A 19,518-nucleotide genomic window follows, 5' to 3' on the forward strand; every position below is an offset into this window, starting at 1 on the left:
CCCCTAGATGCCAAGACGCAGCTCTCCACTAGGGTCTCTGTCTCAGTGTCTGTGTGTGCCCGGCCCCCTCCCCGTCTGTCCGTGATTCTCTCTTTGTTTTCCCTCCGCCTCAGGCCGCGCTTTTTGCCAACCCCGGCGTGTGCCTCTGGCTCAGGGCCTCAGTTTCCCCATCGGGACAATGGAGAAGGTAACGGGCCGTCCGGGAGGGCTAAGGGCGCGAAGCCACCTCCGCCCCGAGACTGAGCTTCTGCACGCCTCCGTCTCCAGGGTCCTCTGTAGGCCCCCCCACTCCCCATCTCGGCCTGCGCTCCGCCCCTCGGAATTCCCGGCTCCGCAGGGGGGCGGGTCTGGCAGGGAGAGGGGGCGGGGGAACAGGCCAGAAAGTTTACAGCAACTTTTCTTGAGCGTAAGTCCCTGGAACGGATGCGCGTGGCCCGCGCAGGCGCAGTGGTAGGAGGATGGCCGCGCGCGCCGGCGGCCCAGCCCCCTTCTTCCCCGCGATCGAGTGACACAGCTGGGCCACAGCTGGACGAGGGGCGGTGCCTCCGGGTGGCCCACTCGCCTTCTCCTATTGGCCGGACGCCGAAGCCACGCCCCTCAGTCTCCGCCCCCAGCCCTGATTCACCCACTTCGCGTCCCGCTAGCTCCCTGCTCGGCCATTGGCCGCCTCCGGGCGCCCTCGATTGGCCGGTTGAGCAGCCTCCGCCGCAGAGCAAACAGAGCGGACACGGCGGAGCGCCAAGCTGGGACAGACGAGAGGGCCTTTTATTCGCGAGGATCGGGGGTGGGGTCCTACGTGGGGAGAGACAATAAATACCGAGGAATGTCGGGGTCTCAGTGCATCCAAAACGTGGATCAGGGTGCTGGGGTCCTGGAGCCTGTCAGCGGGTCGGAGGACAGGTCAATAAATACCCAAACGCCGAGGCGGGAGGAGCCGGTGTAGCTCCGAGAGCGGCGCACGTGAGGAGGAGGGCGCGGAGTCCCCGAAAAAGTGGGGCTGGCAGAAGCGAGAGGTTCCCGGGAGAGCGGGCGGAGCGCGCGCTGGACCTTCGCTACGGGAGGAGGACGTTCCCGGGAGGCCGGGGCCTCATGCACAGGGGGATCTGTGGTTTGCGAGCCACTGTGGGTGGGGGTGCGTGGAGGGTGAAAAACGGATGGCCGCGCCCTGGCCCTGCTGCCTTCTCGAGGTCGCAGTGTGTCCGGCTGCGTCGGGGCCTCCGCCGGGCCGGAGGAAGGAAGTGGTCCGCGATCCCCCCCAGCAGCAGCGGCAGCGGCAGCGGCAGCGGCAGCAGCAGCACTCCCGGCTCCCACCCTCCCAGGCGCCCCGTGCTCCGGCCGCGGGCCGGCTCCTCCCTCCCCGGCCGCCAGGGGGCGGGCCCGGATCACAGGGCTGGAGCTGGGCGGAGACCCACGCTTGGGGTGGTGTCAACCGGGGCGGTGGGAGTGGCTTCTGGGCCGTTCCCGGGTCACCCAACCCTCCAGCGGGGCCCGAGTGGAGGACAGGCTGGGGCTCTAGGGTTCAGGGGGCGAAGGCGGCTCCCGAGCGGCGCCAGACAGGGGCGAGGTGGCCGGCGCAGGCCACCAACCCAGCGCAGCCCAGGGCGGCGGCACCAGCCAGAGCAGCGGCGAACAGGAGCAGGGAACGCGCCTCCGATAGGCCAGGCCTAGGGACCTGCGGGGGAGAGGGCGGGATCAGCACTGCGACGCCGACCCCTGATTGGCTCCCGGGGCTCGCCCCGCCCACGTCTGTGGGTGGGTCTACAATGCTCCCCTCGCTCCGCCCCGCCCCCCCGACAGCGCGGGCAGCTGCAATTGGTCGGCTCGTAGGCCTCAAGTCTTGTCCGAGCTCGTCATTGGCTGCTTCCTAGCGGCCTGTGTTGATTGGCTGCCCGAGCATCCTCCCCCCGCGGCGGGCCCAGCCCCGCAGAGGCGCAGCTAAGCAGAGGCGGCTCGGCGAGCGTGGAGCGAGGCGGGGGCGCGGAGGCGGCGGGCGTGAGCAGCCGGACGTACCCTGGCAGGGAGCAGCAGGTGGCGGCGGTGCATGGGGTCTGGCCCCACCAGCGGGCACTGGCCCAGAGCCACGGCCGGGGGGCCATCTAGCTGGAGAGAGAAGGGACAGGTGACCCGATCGGAGCCCAGCCCGGCCCGGCCGCCGTCGGCGGGGGGCGAGAGAGAGCAAGGGGCGTCGAGGTCTGGGAGGGACTCTAGGGAGATCCCGGCCGGGATGTGGCGAGAGGCCTGAACCGGGGAGAGCCGGTAGATGTGCGGCTAACTGGAGGGTGTCTGCCGCCTGGAACCCCGAAGAGGTAGGGTGAGCCCCAAGTCTGGACGGGGAGACGGGGACAGGGTTTGCAGAGGGGGCAGCAGGCTTGACGCAGGGGACAAAGAGGGGTCTTACATGGGAAGGTGGATCCGTGGCCCGGGGACTGGGGACCCCCGTGACAGCTGGAAGGAGAAGAGAGAGGCGTAGGGCGCGTGGAGGGACGAGGAGGGCGGTGGCGCGGCGTGCCCCAGCCTGGGCCCCTCGCCCTCCCCCAGGTGTCCACACGCGCCGCCGCGGGCCCACCTCCCCCGGCGCCCTCGGGAACGGGGGCGGCTCAGGGACTCGCCTGCAGCTCCCTCTGCCTGCAGCTGCTCCATCTGCTCCTGCAGCAGCCGGACTTGCGCCTCCAGGTCCCGGTTCCGGGCCTCGGCCTCGCGGAGCTGACTGCGGGGAGGGAAGGACCGTGAGCCCTGGGACCTCGGGGAGAGAGGCTGCGACAGGCAGCGACCGGGCCGGGCCGAGCCGAGCCTGACCTGGCGAAGCTCTGGTTGGCCGTGCGGATGGCCTCCAGCTCCCGGCTCAGGCTCTGCCGGGTCAGCACCTCCTCCTCCAGGGCCTCCTGGAGCTCCCGCAGCGTCATCTCCGCCTCTGCCACCGCGGGAACGGCCTCTGGACCTGCCGCTTCAGCCTGTGGATGGGGACCGGGTTTAGGGCTGGGCTGCCTGTGGCTCTTGGAGCCTGGAGACTTGAGCATGGGTTCCAGGCCTGGGATCCTCCCTTGTCTTCTACTCCCCATCCCCTAGATCTTTCTGGAATCCTCACAGCCCCTGTGGTGATCCAAACGCCCTCCGTCCATAACCCCAGCCCCTATCCTGTATTCCAGCCTTTAGTCTTTAGGTTTGTTTCCTGCTGGCCTCCCCGGCCTCCCCTCCCCTCGCTCCCTACCCCCTTGTCCTAGAACAGTTCAGCCTTACGACCCTCCTTTCTGCTCAAGGACTAACTAGCTAGTTCCTACCTCAGGGCCTTTGTCCCTGCGGTCCCCTCTGCCGACCCATGAGCACTCTTGTTCCCTCAGGGGGTCCTTCTCCAGAGCTCCCTCTCCCCAGAGAGTCCCCCTCCACACACACTCGGTGCCCTATGATCATCTCTGACTCAAGTCCCCTTGTCTCCACTGGGTTTTCCATCTCTTTCTGTCAAGTGAGCTCCCAGAGGCCTTAGCACTCCAGGGCACCCACCGCCCAGGACGCCCTGGCCTCAGACCCGCCCCTGCCTGGCCCTCGCCTCCAACGACTCACTGTTTTCTCCAGTGGGGGCACTGTGGGCTCCAGGCTGGGCACTTGCACAGGTGGCTCAGGCAACAGCTCAGCCTCCAGTTCCATGGGTGTGGGGCCCGGGACCTCATCGTCCCTGGGGAGAGGAACCGGCCAGGGGAGGGAGAGCTGGCCCCAGCCCGAGGCTGCCCATCCCTGCGGTTAGCCAGGATGCCCTAGCCTGTAGGCGTGGGGTGGCCAGACCCAAGATCCCATGGTTTGAGGAGGGGGAGGGGGCAGAGTAAAGGGGACAAATTGCCAGGCTTGTGTGACAGGTCCTCCTCGTTAGGGAAAGGCCCTCCCCTCGCATGCCTCGGGCCCCTGGGAGCCGCCGTCTCTGCAGCTTCTGCGGGAATTGGGGCCCAGACACTCATGGGCTAGGGTCTGCTCATCTCCTCCCCGTCCACGTGACTTTTGCAGACCCTTCTCCTCAGGGCCTCAGGACAGTGAAGGGGACCCCACCCAACTCTGGTCACCCCCAGAGATGTAGTCTTAAGACTGGGTGTGGGATCCCAAGGCTGTGACGCTAGACATCCCCTCAGACCCAGCTGCTGAGAGGGGACAGACCCTCCCGAGGAATATGGAATTGCGAGAAAAGTGGATGTCCCCTCCAACCCAGCAACCCCACTCCTGGAAAGAGGTCTTGAGGACCTCACGGTCTGTACGTGTGCCGAGACCAAGCCGCAGCTGTCTGTCCAGCCTGGGTTGTGACAGAGGCCGGTTAACTGAATCCTGACCCGCCCAGGAAGGAGAACGCTACACAGCGGGTCAGGATCATGTCATAGTTCATGCATGAGAAGAAACATCGTTTGCAATCCATCAGCCAGCAACAAACCAGACTGGAACACAGCACCTGCTCTCGGCTGTTGGAAATGTGTGCGAGCCAGGGGCCGTCGCTGCTGGCGGGACGCCCCTTCCTTACCGACACAGGCAATGGATTATTTGTATAATTAATGTTTTTAAAAGGCTTACAGTTATGTGAGTGACTCAATGAGTTTGTGTCCTTTTAAGAGTTTGTGTTCTTTTAAATTTTAAGTTTAAAATTTCTAAACTTCTTATTTTCTAAGATTTTGAGGTCCCATGACTCTGTGTACTAGAAATCTAAAAGTGGAAGGTTGGAAGATTCTGGAAGGCCAAGTCTGTGGCTCTGAGGTTTTACAATTGAATCTAAAATTTCGAAGTACTTATGGTCTGAGATTTTAAGGTCCTCCACCTCTGAGCTCCTAAGAGCCCTCAGTCCCACAGCAATAATGTTCCACAACTGAGCCTGCCATTCTGCTGGCTGCCCGTGGGCCAGGGTGCGGTCACCCCCAGCGGCCTTCCAGGGGCCGGTACCCCCAGCCCACTCCTCACGGGCTGCTCGGGGACAGCGCTTACCTGAGGGCCATGCAGGAGTATGAGTAGCCCACGAAAGGCAGGTGGACGCCCAGGGGCACGCCTTCCTGTATGTCTGACAGCGTCTCCTACACACGAGGAAGGGTGTGAGGGGAGCCCCGGTTGTCAGGGCTGGCGCCCCTTCCCAGTCTTGGTTTAAATGTCCCCCCCGCCCCCACCCAGCTCGGGGCCTATCTAAAGTGGCCGGCCATCACTTTCTTTTATGTATGCTGCTGCTTCCCTCAGGGGCTCGCCACTGTGTAATGCTACACTTCTCCAGACTGGAAGCGGGTGAGGGACCAGGGCTGACTTGGTCCCTGTGTCCCACGCAGTGCCCAGCACAAGGGCCCCCAGGCTGAGCACGCGCTCCGCTCCGGGAGAGCTCGGCCCACAGACGAGAGATGCCCGAGGGAGGGAGATTCCCCGTGTGCTCTCCTGCCTCTCGCTGCTCCTGTCAGGTCTCAGCTCAGACAGCGCCCACGCCCCCGCCCAAGCGCCTCAGGACCTTCCATGCCGGGTCAGGAGCCCCGCCCCCTCGCAGTCCCCCATCTCAGCCCTGATCTCTCCAGGAACAAGTCTGTGTCCCCCACGGGCCTGCGAGTCTAGATCACCGCAGAGTTCCCAGCACCGGGCAGGCACAGAGCAGGTGCTCCGGAAACGAAGGGTTTCAGGAGCCCAGGAGGGGGGCACTCGCCTAACCCCAACTTTATGCAGGAAGGATGGGGGCACCCTGTGCCGAGCAGCCGTCGCAGGTACCTACCCCGCCCCCGCTCACCATGGCAGTGAGCCCATCTTCCACCACATCGAAGTTGCACGTGTCAGTGGCACCCTCGAAATCAGGCGTAAAGGGGGGCATGCTGTCTCGGAGACCTTCCCAGTCGAGGCCAAAGAAGAACGGATGTTTCTGGAAATCGCCTGCTCCTTCCCGGCCCAGCCGCGTCTCCGGGGGACACAGCAGCCGCTGGATGAGGTCGCGAGCCTCCTCAGGGACCCCCGCGTCTGCCACCGGTAGAGACAGGTGCTCCTGCTCGGAGGGAGACGCAAAGCGGCGGTGTGAGCCCGGGAGCCTGTGCGGAGAGGTCAGCGGCGCCTCGGGCCCTGCTCACCTTGTAGTGCACGATCTTGCCGTAGGTCTCGGCCGTGGACTCGGCGTAGAAGGGCGTCTGCCCGTAGAACATTTCATAGGCGAACACGCCCAGCGCCCACCAGTCACACTCGGGTCCGTAGCTGCCCGTCCCGGGCCCGCCGCCCACGGCCTGCAGGATCTCGGGGGACAAGTAGTCCGGGGTGCCCACAGCCACCAGCGACCGCACCTGAGCAGCAGGACCAGAGCGGGACTCGGCCCCGCCCCTTGGGGCTCGGGCTCCACCCCCAACCACGCCCCCAGCGTTTAGCCCCTCCCACACTCCAGTATAGAACTGGGTGGCCTCCTCCTTCCTCCTCCAAAGCTTGCCCTGCCCCCACCCTAGGTCCGCTCGCGCCTCAGCCCCGCCCCCACACTCTGCCGAGCGCACCCCTCAGGGGGGACCCCACCCCTCACGGCCCGAGTTGCCCAGGGCGGGCGCACCGCTCACCGTTCCGTCCGCCCTCAACTTGAGGCAGGAGCCGAAGTCGGCCAAGCGGATGTGGCCACAGCGGTCCAGCAGGATGTTGTCCGGCTTGATGTCCCTGCACAGAGGGAAGAAGGGAGGGGAAGAGGGATGGGTGAGCCCCCTCCCACCGTCTCACCAGGCCCCACCCGTCTAGGCTGCACAGCCTCCGGCCCCATCCTCTTAGGGAAGCGCCCTCCAGGCCCCGCCTTCCGGCCCCACCCCCTCTAGCTCCGCCCCTTCGGGGATTCGACAATTCTGGGCCCCACTCCTCCGGCCCTGCCCCCAGTGGGCTCGGACCTTCCGGGGTACCACCGTAGCTCTCCCTGTCCAGGCCCCGCCCCTCAGCCCTGCAGCGCCCACCTGTGCACGTAGCCCAGCCGATGCACCGAGTCTATGGCCATGACAATCTCAGCCAGGTAGAAGCGCGCCATCTCGGCCGGGATCCGCTCCCCAAACTTGCTCAGCAGCGTTAGCAGGTCCCCGCCCACGTAGTACTCCATGACCAGGTACTGGGAGGGGGCGTGTCATGGGGGTCGGTAGCCCCAATAGGCACTGACCGCTGATAGCCCGGATAAAGACTCCCAGAGTCTTCCCATCCTTGGGCAGAGACCCCGCAGGCCCAGCCCCAGGAGAGCCCAGGATCTCCTGGGCCAAATCCGACACCCCCTCGCAAAAAAAGCCCCTAATTCTCCCAGGATGTCACTGGACAGAGATTCGCTCCCCCAGGGGAAAAGGGAACCCAGGGGCCTCCCAATGCCAGAGCCCAGGGCTCAGACACCCCGGCCCAGAGGCCCCCACACGGGCTGTAGAGAGCAATCCCACTCCAGGTAAGAGAGTCCTCCGACTGCGGCGGGCGGCGTCCTTACAGAGTCCCCCAGCGTCCGCGGAAAGGGACGTCTCCCAGCGCGGAAAAGGAAGGCCGGTTCCACACACAGACTCCCGCAGGCATTCCCAGGCATCTCCGCCACCCTGAACTCCTCTCCCCGCCCCCGCCTCGTTAATTGACAGCGTCGGTCGGGGCTGGGGGTCCGGCCCTCCAGTCGCCCGGGCTTGGGGCTCACCAAGTAGTTCTCGTCCTGGAAGGCGAAGTGCAGCTGCGTGATCCAGCGCCGGTCCCCGTTCACCAACACATCCCTCTCTTCGCGGAAGCACGACACCTGTGGGGCACCGGGGACCTGAAGCGGCGCTGGGGGCGGGAATGCCCCGCGCCCTGCGCGCCCGGCCCCGGCCCTCACCTCGCCTCGCTTCAGCATGTCCCACTTATTCATGATCTTCATGGCGAACACCTGGCCCGTCTGCTTCATCTTCACCACCGCCACCTAAAGGCCGAGACGGGGTGACCGGGGTGGAGGTGGCGGGGGCGGGGGGGACACCCGGGCTCGCTCAGCATGGACTCCACCTCTAACCCCGCCCCCCGCCCCAAGCTCCGCCCCCGCCCCGCCGGTCTCGGGCGTTCTAAACTCAGTCATTCATCAATTTCTAAGGCCCCGCCTGGACCTCCTATGTCCCGCCCACCGCACGGACAGTCGCGCCTCCCGCCCCGTGGAGCTGCCGCCGCTGCTCAAGGCTCACCTCGCTGAACGCGCCGCGTCCGATCACCTTCAGAATCTCGAAGTCATCCCTCTGCAGTCGGGCCTCCTTAAGCCTCGCCGCGATGGGTTCCACTGCGGGGCGGGGGCAGGTGACAACCGAGGGTCATTGGGACTGACACTGGAGACGAGGAGGAAGGCCCACCCTCTGTCCCTCAGCCTCCCTCTCCCTGCCCCTCGTTCTCTCCCCTCTCTGACTCTTGCTCCTCAGTCTGTCTCCTCATCTCTCTGCCCCTCCCCTCAGGACGGTCTGCCTCTCAAGGGCTCCCCCACATAAACACTGTGTGAGGTCTTGGGGACCCCAAACTGCCCCCTACAGAGATGGTATGCCTGGGAACCCCTTTTTGGGACAGGGCATTAGGTCAAAGGGCTCTAGTGGCTGCAGCATGGAGAGGGTGGGGTAACAAGTCTGCAGAAGGGAAGCCCTGAAGATCAGAAGAAGTAAGTCCCCGTTCTTAGAGCTCCTTGGGCCTCAGGCCACCCCCAGCCCCCAACTCCAGGTGACAGTGAGTGCCGACCCGGCCCACCCCCAGGCTCTCCTTCAGTCGGTCCTGGGTTATGGCCTGGCCCACCCCCGGGCTCTCCTTCAGTCCGTCCTGGGTTGTGGCCCAGACGAGCAGTTTAACCCAGCACCTCTAGGTTCAGATGCAGATGGCTCCTGACCACACTTTGGGAAACACTGGATTTGGGGTTGGGGCCAGGAGAAGGACCTGAGGAGGGAGCCACAGCCAGCCTGGACCCGAACCCCGGGCTCCAGTGCTGCAGGCTCGGTCCAGGTTCAAGCGTGCTATCTTGTGCTCTCAACTCCAGGGGGAGGGCTTTACTATTGCCCCATATTTACACGGCAGAATCCAGGCTCAGACAGATGGAGGCATTTGCCCAAGGTCCTCCGGCCAGGAATGTTAGAGAGGGCAGCTAGGGAGGAGGCAGGCCGGGGGTGGAGACACGAGACTCAGGGACGTAGAGAGAGAGTGGAGAGAGAGAGGCCTGGACTCCCAGGAGTGGAAGGAGCTGGGGACTTGGGAGGCAGGACGGGGAGAGGGATGGGTGTGAGAGGAATGAGGGGAGATACAGTGGGCTATGAAGGGGCGAGAGGGGCCCCACAGGGTTCGGGGAGAGCCGGCAGGCAGGGGAGAACCAGCGAGGGCCCAGGCCGGGGGAGGGAGGAGAGAGCCAAGACATTGAGCCCTTTTAAGGCAGCGGGAACCCAGGCCCCCTCCCCCGCCCGGGAGGCCTGGCAGGGGAGGGGCCGCAGGATGCTGCTCGGGCCACAAAAGGAGCGCTCCCTACAGAGAGCCAGACCCCTGCCCCCACCTCAGGTCTCAGTTTACCCTGCCAGCCCAACTTCGTCCTCTGCAAAAGCGGGGCAGAGAGAGTTACTAAGGGCTGCAGGGAGGGAGGCAGAAGGGGCTTCCAGGGGGCTGAGTGGCCTGGCCCTTGGCCTCCACTTTCCCATCTGCAAAATGGGAGGAGAAAGAAGAGGAGCAGGGCCCGGGTCAGAAAGAGACGGACACAGAAAAGGGGGAGCGGGAGAAGGCGGAGGGACAGGAAACAGGGACACACAGCCCAAGGACCAAGAGCAAGCCCCGGAGGGACAGGCCGGTGGAGGGACAGAGTGGCAGGTGTCAGAGAGACAGAAACCCAAGTGAGTCCTAGGCTAGGAGGGGGTGGGGGCAGACAAGGCAGGAGACTGAAGTTGAACCATCTTCCCTCCAGAGCTGCCTCCAGGGAAGGACCTGGCAGGAAGGGACTTTGTGGGAGAGCCAAAGGGTGGAGGGCCTGAACTAGAATGAAGGGACCCCAGGAGCTGGAAGAATCAAGGATCCACGCAGACCAGGAGGGACCAAGGTGGGGGGAGGGGTGTGGAACCTGCAGAGAGTGAGCACACCCAGAACTTAAGTTCCTCCTCCTGCGTCAGGGTGGAGGGGATGCTGGGTGGCGGCCGTCTGCAGGGCTGGTTCTCCCCCCGGGCCGGCCTGAGTCACTCGCCCTCCCAGTGCCCGGGCACCTGTTGGGGCAGCTGGAGAGGCTGGCGCCGAACACCTGCCCGCCGGCCGCGCCCCTGGCAGCTGCCCCATGCTGTCCGTCCCGCTCGTCCCTGTGCTCTGGGAATCCAGGATGGAGGCCCGTAGGGCCGGTTACGGGGGGGGGGGGGGGTCCTAGGAGACGGGGCTCCCAGCATGTCCCTTGGCCTCGACTCAGGGCGGGGGTGCAGGCGGACCATGGGAGGCCATGCCCAGCCCACCTACCAGGCTCCCAAGCATGGTTCTGAGTCATGGCTGCCCTGGCCTCTGCTGACCCCTCTCTGCCCTGCCAGGGTGGCACGGGGGTAGGGTCATGTCCCCCCAAGACCTAGGCCCAAGCTCTGGGGCCCTGAGTGGGAGGCTGTCCCCATGTCCATCCTGCCCCCCAGGCTGGGGAAGCCGTGCAGGCAGCACTCACCCCACTGCAGGAAGTCCACCACATACTTGTCCTGGGCCAGGTCGGAGGCGCCCAGCTCCTGGTGGACGCCCAGGAGAAGGTCGAGCAGGGGCTCCAGCCCCAGGAAGCCGGGGTCCAGCACCAGCTGCTGGAGCCGCCTCAGCCGCACCTCGGCTGACATGTCGGGCAGGCAGCACCATGGCCCCCTCCCCGGGCCAGGGGCTCGGGGTCCTCCCGTCACGGGGCCTGGCAGCCCCTGTCCAGGCCCCCGGGCCCTGGCCGCATGTCTGCCTGTCCCTGGCTGTCCCCTGGGCCTCTCTGGCCACTTCTCTTTGCGGGCTGCTGAGGCCTCCTCCCCTTCTCCCCACCCCTCAGTCCGGCCCCCTCCCGCCTCCAGGCCTTAACCCCTCACGAGCCAGGCCCCCCAACTCCGTCCTTCCAGGCCCCCAGCACACTCTGGTGTGAGACGGGGGTGGGTGGAGAATCTCAATTCGCTCACTGCCCCCCCTCAATAAACAGGTGGTGCATAGACGAAGCCACAGGTGTGACAGATGCCAAAGATGAGCCCTCCCATTCCCCTGAGGGGGCCAATTGAGGTTCAGATGATCCGGTGACACCCCTCCCAAGCCCTGGAGTTGGCGGGGAGGGAGGAGAAAGGGGTGAGGCCTGGGAAGGGGGGCAGGAGGACAGGGCAGCTTCGCGGGTGTGACTCAGCCGCGGATTCAGACTTCGGGATGGTTTAAATTTAGCCCGCAGGCCCTCCGCTTGACACGGACTTTTTTTTGGCAGGAGGTGGGGAAGGGCTGGTGAGAGAAACGGGAAGGGAGGCCCTCAGGAGCCAGGACCAGGGGTGACTTGCTGGCCAAAGCCTGGGGGAGGCAGAGGAGCCCCCAAAATAGCTCCTTGGACCCTGGCCGCACAGCCACATTCCTGCCCGGGCTAGGATTAGAAACAGAAACATTTCGGGGGGTGGAGGGCGGAGCGGGAAGACACCACTCCCCGCGGCTCCGCTCCGGAGAGCCAGCCAGGAGGGATTTTCGTTGTTCTTTCCAGGGGTGGACAGTCCCCCGGAGGAAGCCATGGTCTCCAGGCGGCTCTGGACGCCCGCGCCTGGGCTGAGCCAGGTCCGAGGGAGCAGGAGGCCGTGACTTAGGCTCAAGGAAGCTCACTGGGCACCTCAGGAGCCGCCAGGGGACCCCATCTGGGCAGGCCCCTGTGACAGCTGATGTGGCTGGTTTGGGCACTTTGAGACAACTTTGAAAATCCTGCTGAGGATTCAAGGGGCCCTGGAGGCTGTCTTTCCTGGAGAGCTTGGGGGCCGAAGGATGCTCTTGTGTGTCCAAAGGGCCCTGCCCAGGGCTGGTCAGGCGGGTCTGCCAGCCATGTGCCCCGCACATCCCTCCTCCGGCCCGCAGTTTTTGCTGCGAGTAAAGGGGGCAGGGGGAAATGCGGGGGGGGGGGGGGGGGCGGGGAGGCAGGCCCAGCTCTGCCCTGCGTTACAATGGACCAGTGGACCGATTCGAGGACACACACACCTCCTCCACACGTCTGCGCAAGGGAACAGAGACGCTGTGAAAACAGGGAACTTTAGTATAAATAAGAGCTCCTGGGAGGCAGGGGGACCCCGAGGGGCTTCCATAATTTAACACGCTTCAAAAGCACGAACGACAGCACGGGCGGGCGGGCAGGGCGGCCCCTACTCGACCCGGGACGAGGGGCACACCATGGAGCTGGGGCTCTGGCAGGGGGAGTTTCTCCCCCGGGAGTGACCAGTCACATGCTGGGGACAGGGAATGAGGCTAACACTGATGTCTCAGAGGAGGGCTCATGGTACTTGGCAGTGGGTGGAGACAAGGCTGAGGCCACACAGGCCACTACAACCCCCAAGTGTGGGCCAGTCGGGGGGACCCTCTGCCCCCCAAGTTTGTGCAGGGTGGGGGACTGGAGCAGTCCATCCGTCATGGTTAGTCTTGTTAATACGTTGATCCATGAGGTCAGCGGGGAAGGTTATGGCTAGGAGGCGGAGGGCATGGGGTGGGGGACCCCGACATCCATGGCTTCACACCACTGTGCCGCTCGGGGAGTTGCCCGGTTGGGAAGAGATGCCCTGGGGAAGACGAGGGGAGAGAGGAGGATTAGAGACACCCAGGGCTCCTGCCAGCCCCACGGGGAGGGAGCCAGCCTGGCCTTGCCCTTCAGTCCACCCCTGACCCCCAGAAGCCGCTGCTCTAGGCTTGGGAACTGACGTCTCGGCTAGCTCCCCTGTGCCAGCAGGCGGCACTTGGATACAACAGTTAACGTCCGCGGTGATGCTGAGCGAGAGGATGGGGTGGAGTGGAGGTGGGGAGGGGGGAAACTGGAGTCCCCTTCTGACCTGAGGGGGTCCTGAGATTCTGGGGGAGGGGTAGGAACTCAGGGACAGTCCTACCTCTACCACTGACTTGCTGGGTGACCTGGGCCAACTTCCTTCCCCTGTCTGGGCCTCGGCCTCCTCGTCTGTGAACTAGGGAGACAGAGGGCTCTTTTTCAGGGCTGGCCAGACTCCCCACATCCCCGTCCCCTGCCTGGGAGGCTCCGAGATTGTGCTCTAAGTTCTAGGGGTTCAGGACCCTACGATTCCAAAACTGCCCTTCTGAGGAACCAAGCCGTGGCCCTCAGACTTGGCCTCCTGGGCACCCGAGCCCAAACCTTGAGGAGCCGAGACCTCTGAGACCACAGCTCCGAAGTCACATCTACTGGGACCATCCTGAAGCCCAGGGCCACCTCAAGAGGTGGGCACACCCACCCCCCCCACCCATCTCCAAGCCTCCCTGTCCTAAGAGGTGACGGAGGTCAGAGAGGGCCAGTGACTTGCCCTAGCTCACACAGCAAGCAGAAGCGCAGGACTGGACCCTGAGCCTGGGGTCCCACAGCCCGAGCTCCAGCAGCGGGCTCAGATCCCAGGGTGGAATCTGGGCCCGCAGGCTCAATCTTGCCCACAGAGCTTGACCCGCAGTATTCAAACAGTTTCACCATTTAGAAAGCATATTTTTCAGCGATACAGATTTGGCTTCAAGCAACAAGCAGTAAGACCTGACCATGCTGGGCCCACTGGCTGCCCTTCTGATGGCCAGCCATGGTCCCCACCACTCCCAGCTCTCTCTTAGACCTCACCCTCTCTCTGCTGCCTGTCACTCTGAGATCTGAGAGGTCTTGTTCTGAGACACTACGATTTCCATGGCTTCCCTCATCCCACAGGGCTGGAAGCTGCGACAGTGACAAACCCTCTGCCAATGCCCACTCATCCGGGGGTCTGGGGAGTCTGGGGGTGACTCACCGCCTTGCCCGGCCGGGCCCAGGTGCAAATGAGGCCCTCCTGGCAGGCGGTGATGATGCAGTCCTCCAGGAAGAGGAGGACAGTGAGCCGCTCCTGGGCGATCTTCTTGCACACCAGGGGCTCGAGCAGCGGCACCTCGTGGATGCGCGGGCACAGCGCGGTGCCCAGCACCTTGGCTGGGTCCAGCCGGCTGCGGGGGGCGGGGCCGCTGGGCTTGTCCCCGCCGCCCCCGCCCCCACTGCCGCCCCTGCTGATGTTGCCCAGGCTGTGGTAGCGCTTGTGCTCCTTCTCGGCCCCCCGGTCCCGCCGCTCCTGCAGCGTGAGCGTGGCAAAGCGGCCGATGCTGAATGGTGTGCCCGGCTCTGTCGCTGCGCCCGGGCCACCTGCCTTGCCGCTGCCTGCTGGGTGCGGCAGGCTGTTGGAGCGGGACAGCGAGCGGGGCAGGGGCCCAGGGCCTGGCTCAGCACCCCGAGAGCTGCTGGCAGCGGGCGGCGTGGTGCCAGGCGTGCCGGGGAGGGTGCGGGTGCGGGCCAGGGGCGGGTGGGGGTAAAGCACGTCTTCAGTGAGGTCCCACAGGCAGAACTGCGTGTCCTGGCCGGCTGAGCCAAAGCGGTAGGTGATGGAGCCCGCCTTGGGCAGCGGGGAGAGCGGGGCTCCCCCACCGGAGCCTGTGCCCCCGGCCTCAGGCTCCTCCTCCTCCTCGCCACTCCGTTCCCCGTCACCACTGGCTGCGGCCACCTCCTCGGCCCTCGTGGTGTAGGGGTCAAAGGCCACCGCGTTGACCCAGGACTTGTGGCCGTGGCCCCGGGCCACCACACGGCCCTCGGTGAAGGACCACACGGTGACCAGGTCATCCTCACCCCCCGTCACAACGTAGCGCCCGTCAGGGCTCCAGCACACGCAGAGCAGGCCCCCAAAGTAGCTCTTCATGAGCCCACGGAGGAGCATGGAGTCGAAGTGGAAGACGCGCAGGCAGCCGTCCTGGCTGACACAGGCCAGGTGCCGGCCGTCGGGCGAGAAGGCAAACTCGTTGAGAGGCCCCTCGCCCACCGCCCACTTGGCCAGTGGGTTGCGGGGCGCCTTGCTCTTGGCGGCGTAGACGGCGAAGCCCTCGCCCTGCTTGAGCAGGCTGTACTGGGGCGGGGCCGAGGCGCACGGGTGGCTGACGTTGTACAGGTACAGGTGGCCGCTGGCGTGTGATGCCAGGAACAGGCTCTCTGACTCAGGAAGCCACTTCAGATATGTCACCTTGGTCTTGTCAATCAGCCGCTGCCAGGGGAGACGGTGGGGGTTGGGAGAAGGCAACCGGCCGCTGGCAGACCTCCTCCCCACCCTGGTACCCCGAGATGGCCGTGAGACATGGCCCGAGCCTCCTCGGAGAGGAGCTCCCTCACTGGGGCAATGGACGGACACCAGGTCATGAAACGCCTGGGAAGAAGGGCTGCCTGTGCGGCGGCCATGGGGAGCTCCACGGAGCCCCAGTGACCCCTCTTTGGCAGGGGGCCGTCCTGCCTTCCAGAGAACTGTTGTCTATCTGTCTAACCCTGTCACCATCTTTACCATGTCAGGCCTAAGGCAAGAAATCGATTCAGAGTATCAGCTCCCCCAAGGAAGGGACCTTTGTCTATTTGGTTCACGTCCCAGCCCCGGAGCACAGAGCAATGCACACAGGAGGCGGCTGGAAGTATTTCCTGGACACGGGCATGACTACCCCATCTCGCCAGCTGCCCATCTTTGCTCCTTTCCCCCTCACAACTCACATCCACTCTTTCACCAATACCCAGAGCCTCACCTCTTCACACCCCCACCCCTAACTCCAATCCCCCTGGTCCCAGCTGCCACCAACCCTGCCATGGCCTCACCGGCTGCCAGGCTGCCACTGCCCGAGTCTGTTCTCCACGCGGTTGAGAGAGATGCTGTGCAAGTGGCAGGCAGCACCTGCCGCTCCCACTCTGAGCACCACGGCCGCCCTTCTCGACCAGGGTCCAGAGAGGACCCAGCCCTGAAGGCCTTAGGCAGCCACCGTACGTAGGGAGTTCACTTCCCCCCCAGCTACCTATAGCACTTCTGTCTTGGGAGAATTTCAAAAATAACCAAACCATTTCTGGGTTCTGTGGTTGGAGAGAGGTTCTAAAAGCCTTTTCCATGGCCTTCCAGATTCTCCATGACCTGGCCCCTCCCAGTTATTCTCAGAGCTCATCTACCACCCGTCCGCTCAATAATGGCTCTGGCCGCACGGCCTGGGTGCTGTCCTGCGTCTGGGCCTCTGTCCAAGCTGTGCCCTCTACTCAGAATGTCCTTTCCCAATAACTTTTCTGGCCTCTTTCAGGCCTTTCTTTCCGTGTCACCACCCAGTGAGGCCTTGCCTGCCTACCCTAGGTAAACCTCACCAAGCGCCCCCCAGCCCCTCGGCTGCCGGGGTGCCCTCCACAGCGCTCAGCTCTCGCTGACATACAGCGGCCTTGACTGAGCTGATAACCGTCTGCCTCCCCAGCTCGATGCGGCTCCAGACACGGGGCCCTCTCTGTCTGTTCTGTCCACCAAGATGTGACAGCCCCAGTGCTCAGGACATGCCTAGCACAGACAAATGCTCAAGAAACACTAGGTGAAGGGACGCGCCGGTGCATCTTCCACTCCCTCCCTCCTGCCCTTCACGCTTTCTGTGCCGTGGAACAGCTCCTCTGAACAGAGATGCGGGACAGGAGCAGGCCCTGCCTCAGAGAAGGCTATTCGCTGGCATTTCCTCTTGTGCCAAGTCCGCCCAGGACCGAGCGGTCTCCACATACGATGTGACGACAGTCCCGTGAGGGAGGAAGGAGAATCCCACTTGGCAGAGGAGGAAAACTGAGGCTCAGGAGGAACCGTAACCTTTCCAAAAACAGATGGTAATAAACGGTGCAGCAGGAATTTGAATCCAATGCCCACAGGGCCCGGAATTTGAAGAGCAAGGGTTCCGGCTTCAAAAAAGTCCTAACCAGTGACTAGCCTCAGTTCCCTAACCTGCAAAATGGGCAGCACGATCCCTAACCCACGGGTTGATAAAACTCCAGGAGCGCTGTGTGCAGCGTAGGGCTAACACAGCATGGCGCCGGGGCACAGGAAGCGCAGCTGTCATCACACTAGCTGCCGGCTGTCACCCCTCCCACATATCTGTCAGTCCATCCTTCTTCTCTCCCTCAGGCCTACAGTGCTCCCTGGTAGCAACAGTCTTACCACAGTGTGTGTGTGTGTGTGTGGTGGGGTAGCAGTTCTGGGCCCCGGGGGCCCACAATCACCTCTTCATTGAACAGCTTGCTGGTGTCCTTCTTGATGAGATCCAGGTACTGCACCTGGCCGGCTGAGAACCCCACCAGCAGGGAGATGGTCTCTGTGGCAGCGGTGAACTGGTTGAAGTCGTGGCAGGTGGGCTGGGTGCCCTTATAGATCCGCTTGTCAATTGGCTTGTTGAGGTCAATGGACTTGAGCGGTGGGAGAAAAGGAGTTAATGGCTTCTATCACCGAGAGGAAGGCAGAGGGTGTTGAGGTTGGGGGAAACCACGAAGAGGAAGCAGGGTTAAGTCCCTGAGGGAAGTGGGTAGGAGGATGGGTGAGTGGGCAGGGAGCGGGGCAACCACAGACAGGAAGGGGGACCTAAATCACAGACAGAGAAAAGAAACAGACAGCAAAGATTTCCCCGCTCCGCACGAGACCACAGTGCCTCCCCAAACCTGGATTCCCCCAACTTCAGCACCAGGGTTCAGGGTCCCCACAGGCCCTGAGCTCCGATTCCTTTCCAGTCCTGCCCTATGACCTCAGCAACTCCCCTGGATCTTAGCACCACAATATTCCAAGCCCCTCGAAACTCAGGGTCACCCAAATCACCAGGACTCCAAAGCTCAACATGCAGCATTCCCTTCACTTTGGAGTCCCTAAATCCCAAGACTCCCATCACAGTTAGGAACCCACAACCCTCAAGGTCCCCCACATTTTAGGTACCTTTGTCACCTCTGGGCTCTCAGGATCCCCATCACTTCTGGGGACCACCATAAACTCTAGGGGTCTCGTCCCCTCTGGCGCCTACATCACTTCAGAGACACCCATCACGCCTGAGGATGTCCCCTCTGGGCTCTCATCAGCCCCAGCTCCCATCAGCTCAGACGTTCTCATTTCCTCTAGGACTCTCATTACCTCCAGAACGCCAATTTTCTCTAGCACCCCATTCACCTTCAGCATCCCTATTATCTCCAAGCCCCATTCACTTTTGGGCTCCCCAAGTCTCAAGAATCCCCCCACACACACCTTCTAGACTGCAATACCCCGGCGTTCCCCATCACCTCGGGACTCTTCATCACCTGCACAATGCCTGCCACCCAGAAGCCCGGAGGATCCCATAGCATCTCAGATTCCCCATCACCTCCAGGATACTCACCATCCCCGAGGCCCCACGCATAACCCGGGCATCCCGCACGACCTCAGGGTTTCCCATCACCTCCAAGATGCCCAGCCACCGGGGGGCCTCCCATCACCTTTCAGAATCCTGTATTACCTCCAAGAACCCTTTCCCTCGGGATGTCCATCACATCTAGGATGCCCATCTCAGGGCCCCATATCAACTCAGGGTGCCACCCCCCTCCTCTAGCACCCCGGGCCCCACGAGGCGGGCCGCTCACCCGTTGGCTCCCGCGGCGGCAGCAGCCCGGGTAGAAGTAGAGCTCGCGGCCCAGGTTGAAGCAGACGCGGTCTCCGCCGGCGCCCAGCCCCGCGGGCGTGGCGGGCGGCTCCCCGGCCCCGGCGGCGTCGGGCTCCCCGAGGCGCACGAGGCTGAGGCGCACGGCGGGCAGCGCGGGCCCGGGCCCGGGGCCTGCGGGCGGCGGAGACGGCGCGGGGCCCGCGGCGCCGGGGCCGGAGGCGGAGGCAGGGCCGGGCGGGGGCTGCGGCGGCTGGGGCGGCGCCGGAGTCTGGGCGGAAGCCGGCCCCGACCTGCGAGCGGCGCCGTCGCCGGGGAGCAGCTTGTAGAAGCCCTCGCGGGTGCGGAACTGCGACTTGATCTCCGCGCAGTCCCCCATGGCGGCGCCGGGGCCCGAGCCGCCCTCCGCGCCGCCCGCCGCCATCTTGGGCGCCCCCCCGGGCCCCGCCGCTGCCGGACCGCCGCCCGCTGCCCGGCCCCCTGCCGGAAGCCGCGGGCCCGCGCCGGAAGAGGCGGGGTCGTCGCCAGGGCGACGCCTCTTGGATTGGCAACAGGGCCGGGAGGCGGGAGGGGCCCGGGCCGTCGCTCGGGTAACGGTTCTGGGGCTGTGGGCGGGGCGAAAAGGTGGGCGCGGCTTCCGTGCATGAGCCCGACGTGTGGTTGGTTGGGGGGCGGGGCCCGCAGGAAGGGGGCGTGGCCACCCGGAAACCACAGGCGCATAGCAACGGCGCCCTGGGAACGGTTTGCCTAGCAACGGAGAGACCCTCAAAAGAAGGCCTCGTCTGTATCCGGGACGTCACAGATGACCCCAGGTGACCCTAGTGTCTCCATGGACCCCCAACATACCCTCTCCTGACCGCCAATGTTTCCCACTGACATCTTAAAGTCCCCAACTGGCATGCCATCTCCAGCCATTCCTCCCCACCCCTGATGATGCCCCAAATCTCGCTGATCCTCAGCGACCCATAAAACTCCAAGGCCTTTGTC

At 64.4% G+C, this 19,518-nt stretch overlaps 2 protein-coding genes and 1 long non-coding RNA gene across 14 annotated transcripts; 1 reads left to right on the plus strand and 2 right to left on the minus strand.

Annotated features, from left to right (window-relative positions):
• Positions 1–21: 21 nt before the first annotated feature.
• DMPK (DM1 protein kinase) lies at positions 22–11,441 on the minus strand. Of its 11 annotated transcripts, none has more exons than XM_070632994.1 (15): positions 10,571–11,441; positions 8,112–8,203; positions 7,775–7,858; positions 7,601–7,696; positions 6,900–7,048; positions 6,522–6,615; positions 6,054–6,260; positions 5,723–5,971; positions 4,951–5,036; positions 3,559–3,670; positions 2,797–2,951; positions 2,610–2,707; positions 2,399–2,445; positions 2,011–2,100; positions 22–878 (listed from the first exon to the last, which is right to left on the minus strand). In XM_070632994.1, exons 1-15 carry the CDS (start codon positions 10,728–10,730, stop codon positions 159–161), a joined length of 2,439 nt encoding a protein of 812 aa, XP_070489095.1. In that variant the 5' UTR covers positions 10,731–11,441; the 3' UTR covers positions 22–158. The 11 variants fall into 11 exon arrangements, with proteins under 11 accessions (XP_070489095.1, XP_070489094.1, XP_070489097.1 ...); XM_070632993.1 differs by having other exon boundaries at positions 5,708–5,971; XM_070632996.1 differs by having other exon boundaries at positions 554–878; positions 2,011–2,096.
• LOC139085485 (uncharacterized) lies at positions 1,900–4,559 on the plus strand. Its single transcript, XR_011543813.1, has 2 exons — positions 1,900–2,306; positions 2,653–4,559. It is a non-coding gene; the product is annotated as an uncharacterized lncRNA (long non-coding RNA).
• Positions 11,442–12,121: 680 nt separating the features above from the next.
• Positions 12,122–19,026, minus strand: DMWD (DM1 locus, WD repeat containing). Of its 2 annotated transcripts, XM_070633008.1 has the most exons (5): positions 18,515–19,026; positions 17,141–17,323; positions 13,866–15,134; positions 12,978–13,052; positions 12,122–12,656 (listed from the first exon to the last, which is right to left on the minus strand). In XM_070633008.1, exons 1-5 carry the CDS (start codon positions 18,953–18,955, stop codon positions 12,609–12,611), a joined length of 2,016 nt encoding a protein of 671 aa, XP_070489109.1. In that variant the 5' UTR covers positions 18,956–19,026; the 3' UTR covers positions 12,122–12,608. The 2 variants fall into 2 exon arrangements, with proteins under 2 accessions (XP_070489109.1, XP_070489110.1); XM_070633009.1 differs by lacking the exon at positions 12,978–13,052.
• Positions 19,027–19,518: the final 492 nt, after the last annotated feature.

The sequence above is a fragment of the Equus przewalskii genome, chromosome 9, assembly GCF_037783145.1.
Source record: "Equus przewalskii isolate Varuska chromosome 9, EquPr2, whole genome shotgun sequence".
Classification (NCBI taxonomy): domain Eukaryota; kingdom Metazoa; phylum Chordata; class Mammalia; order Perissodactyla; family Equidae; genus Equus; species Equus przewalskii.

Coding starts and splice junctions, on each gene's coding strand:
- DMWD (XM_070633008.1), bottom strand. CDS start 18,955: ATGGCGGCGGGCGGCGCGGAGGGCGGCTCGGGCCCCGGCGCCGCCATG. Junction 15,135..17,140: donor GCAAGCTGTTCAATGAAGAG/GTGATTGTGGGC, acceptor CTCCCCTGGCAG/CGGCTGATTGACAAGACCAA. Junction 12,657..12,977: donor CCAGCAAGTCAGTGGTAGAG/GTAGGACTGTCC, acceptor CGTCTTCCCCAG/GGCATCTCTTCCCAACCGGG.
- DMPK (XM_070632993.1), bottom strand. CDS start 10,730: ATGTCAGCCGAGGTGCGGCTGAGGCGGCTCCAGCAGCTGGTGCTGGAC. Junction 5,972..6,053: donor GCAAGATCGTGCACTACAAG/GTGAGCAGGGCC, acceptor CCCTCCGAGCAG/GAGCACCTGTCTCTACCGGT. Junction 5,037..5,707: donor CCATGGTGAGCGGGGGCGGG/GTAGGTACCTGC, acceptor CCTCGTGTGTAG/GAGACGCTGTCAGACATACA.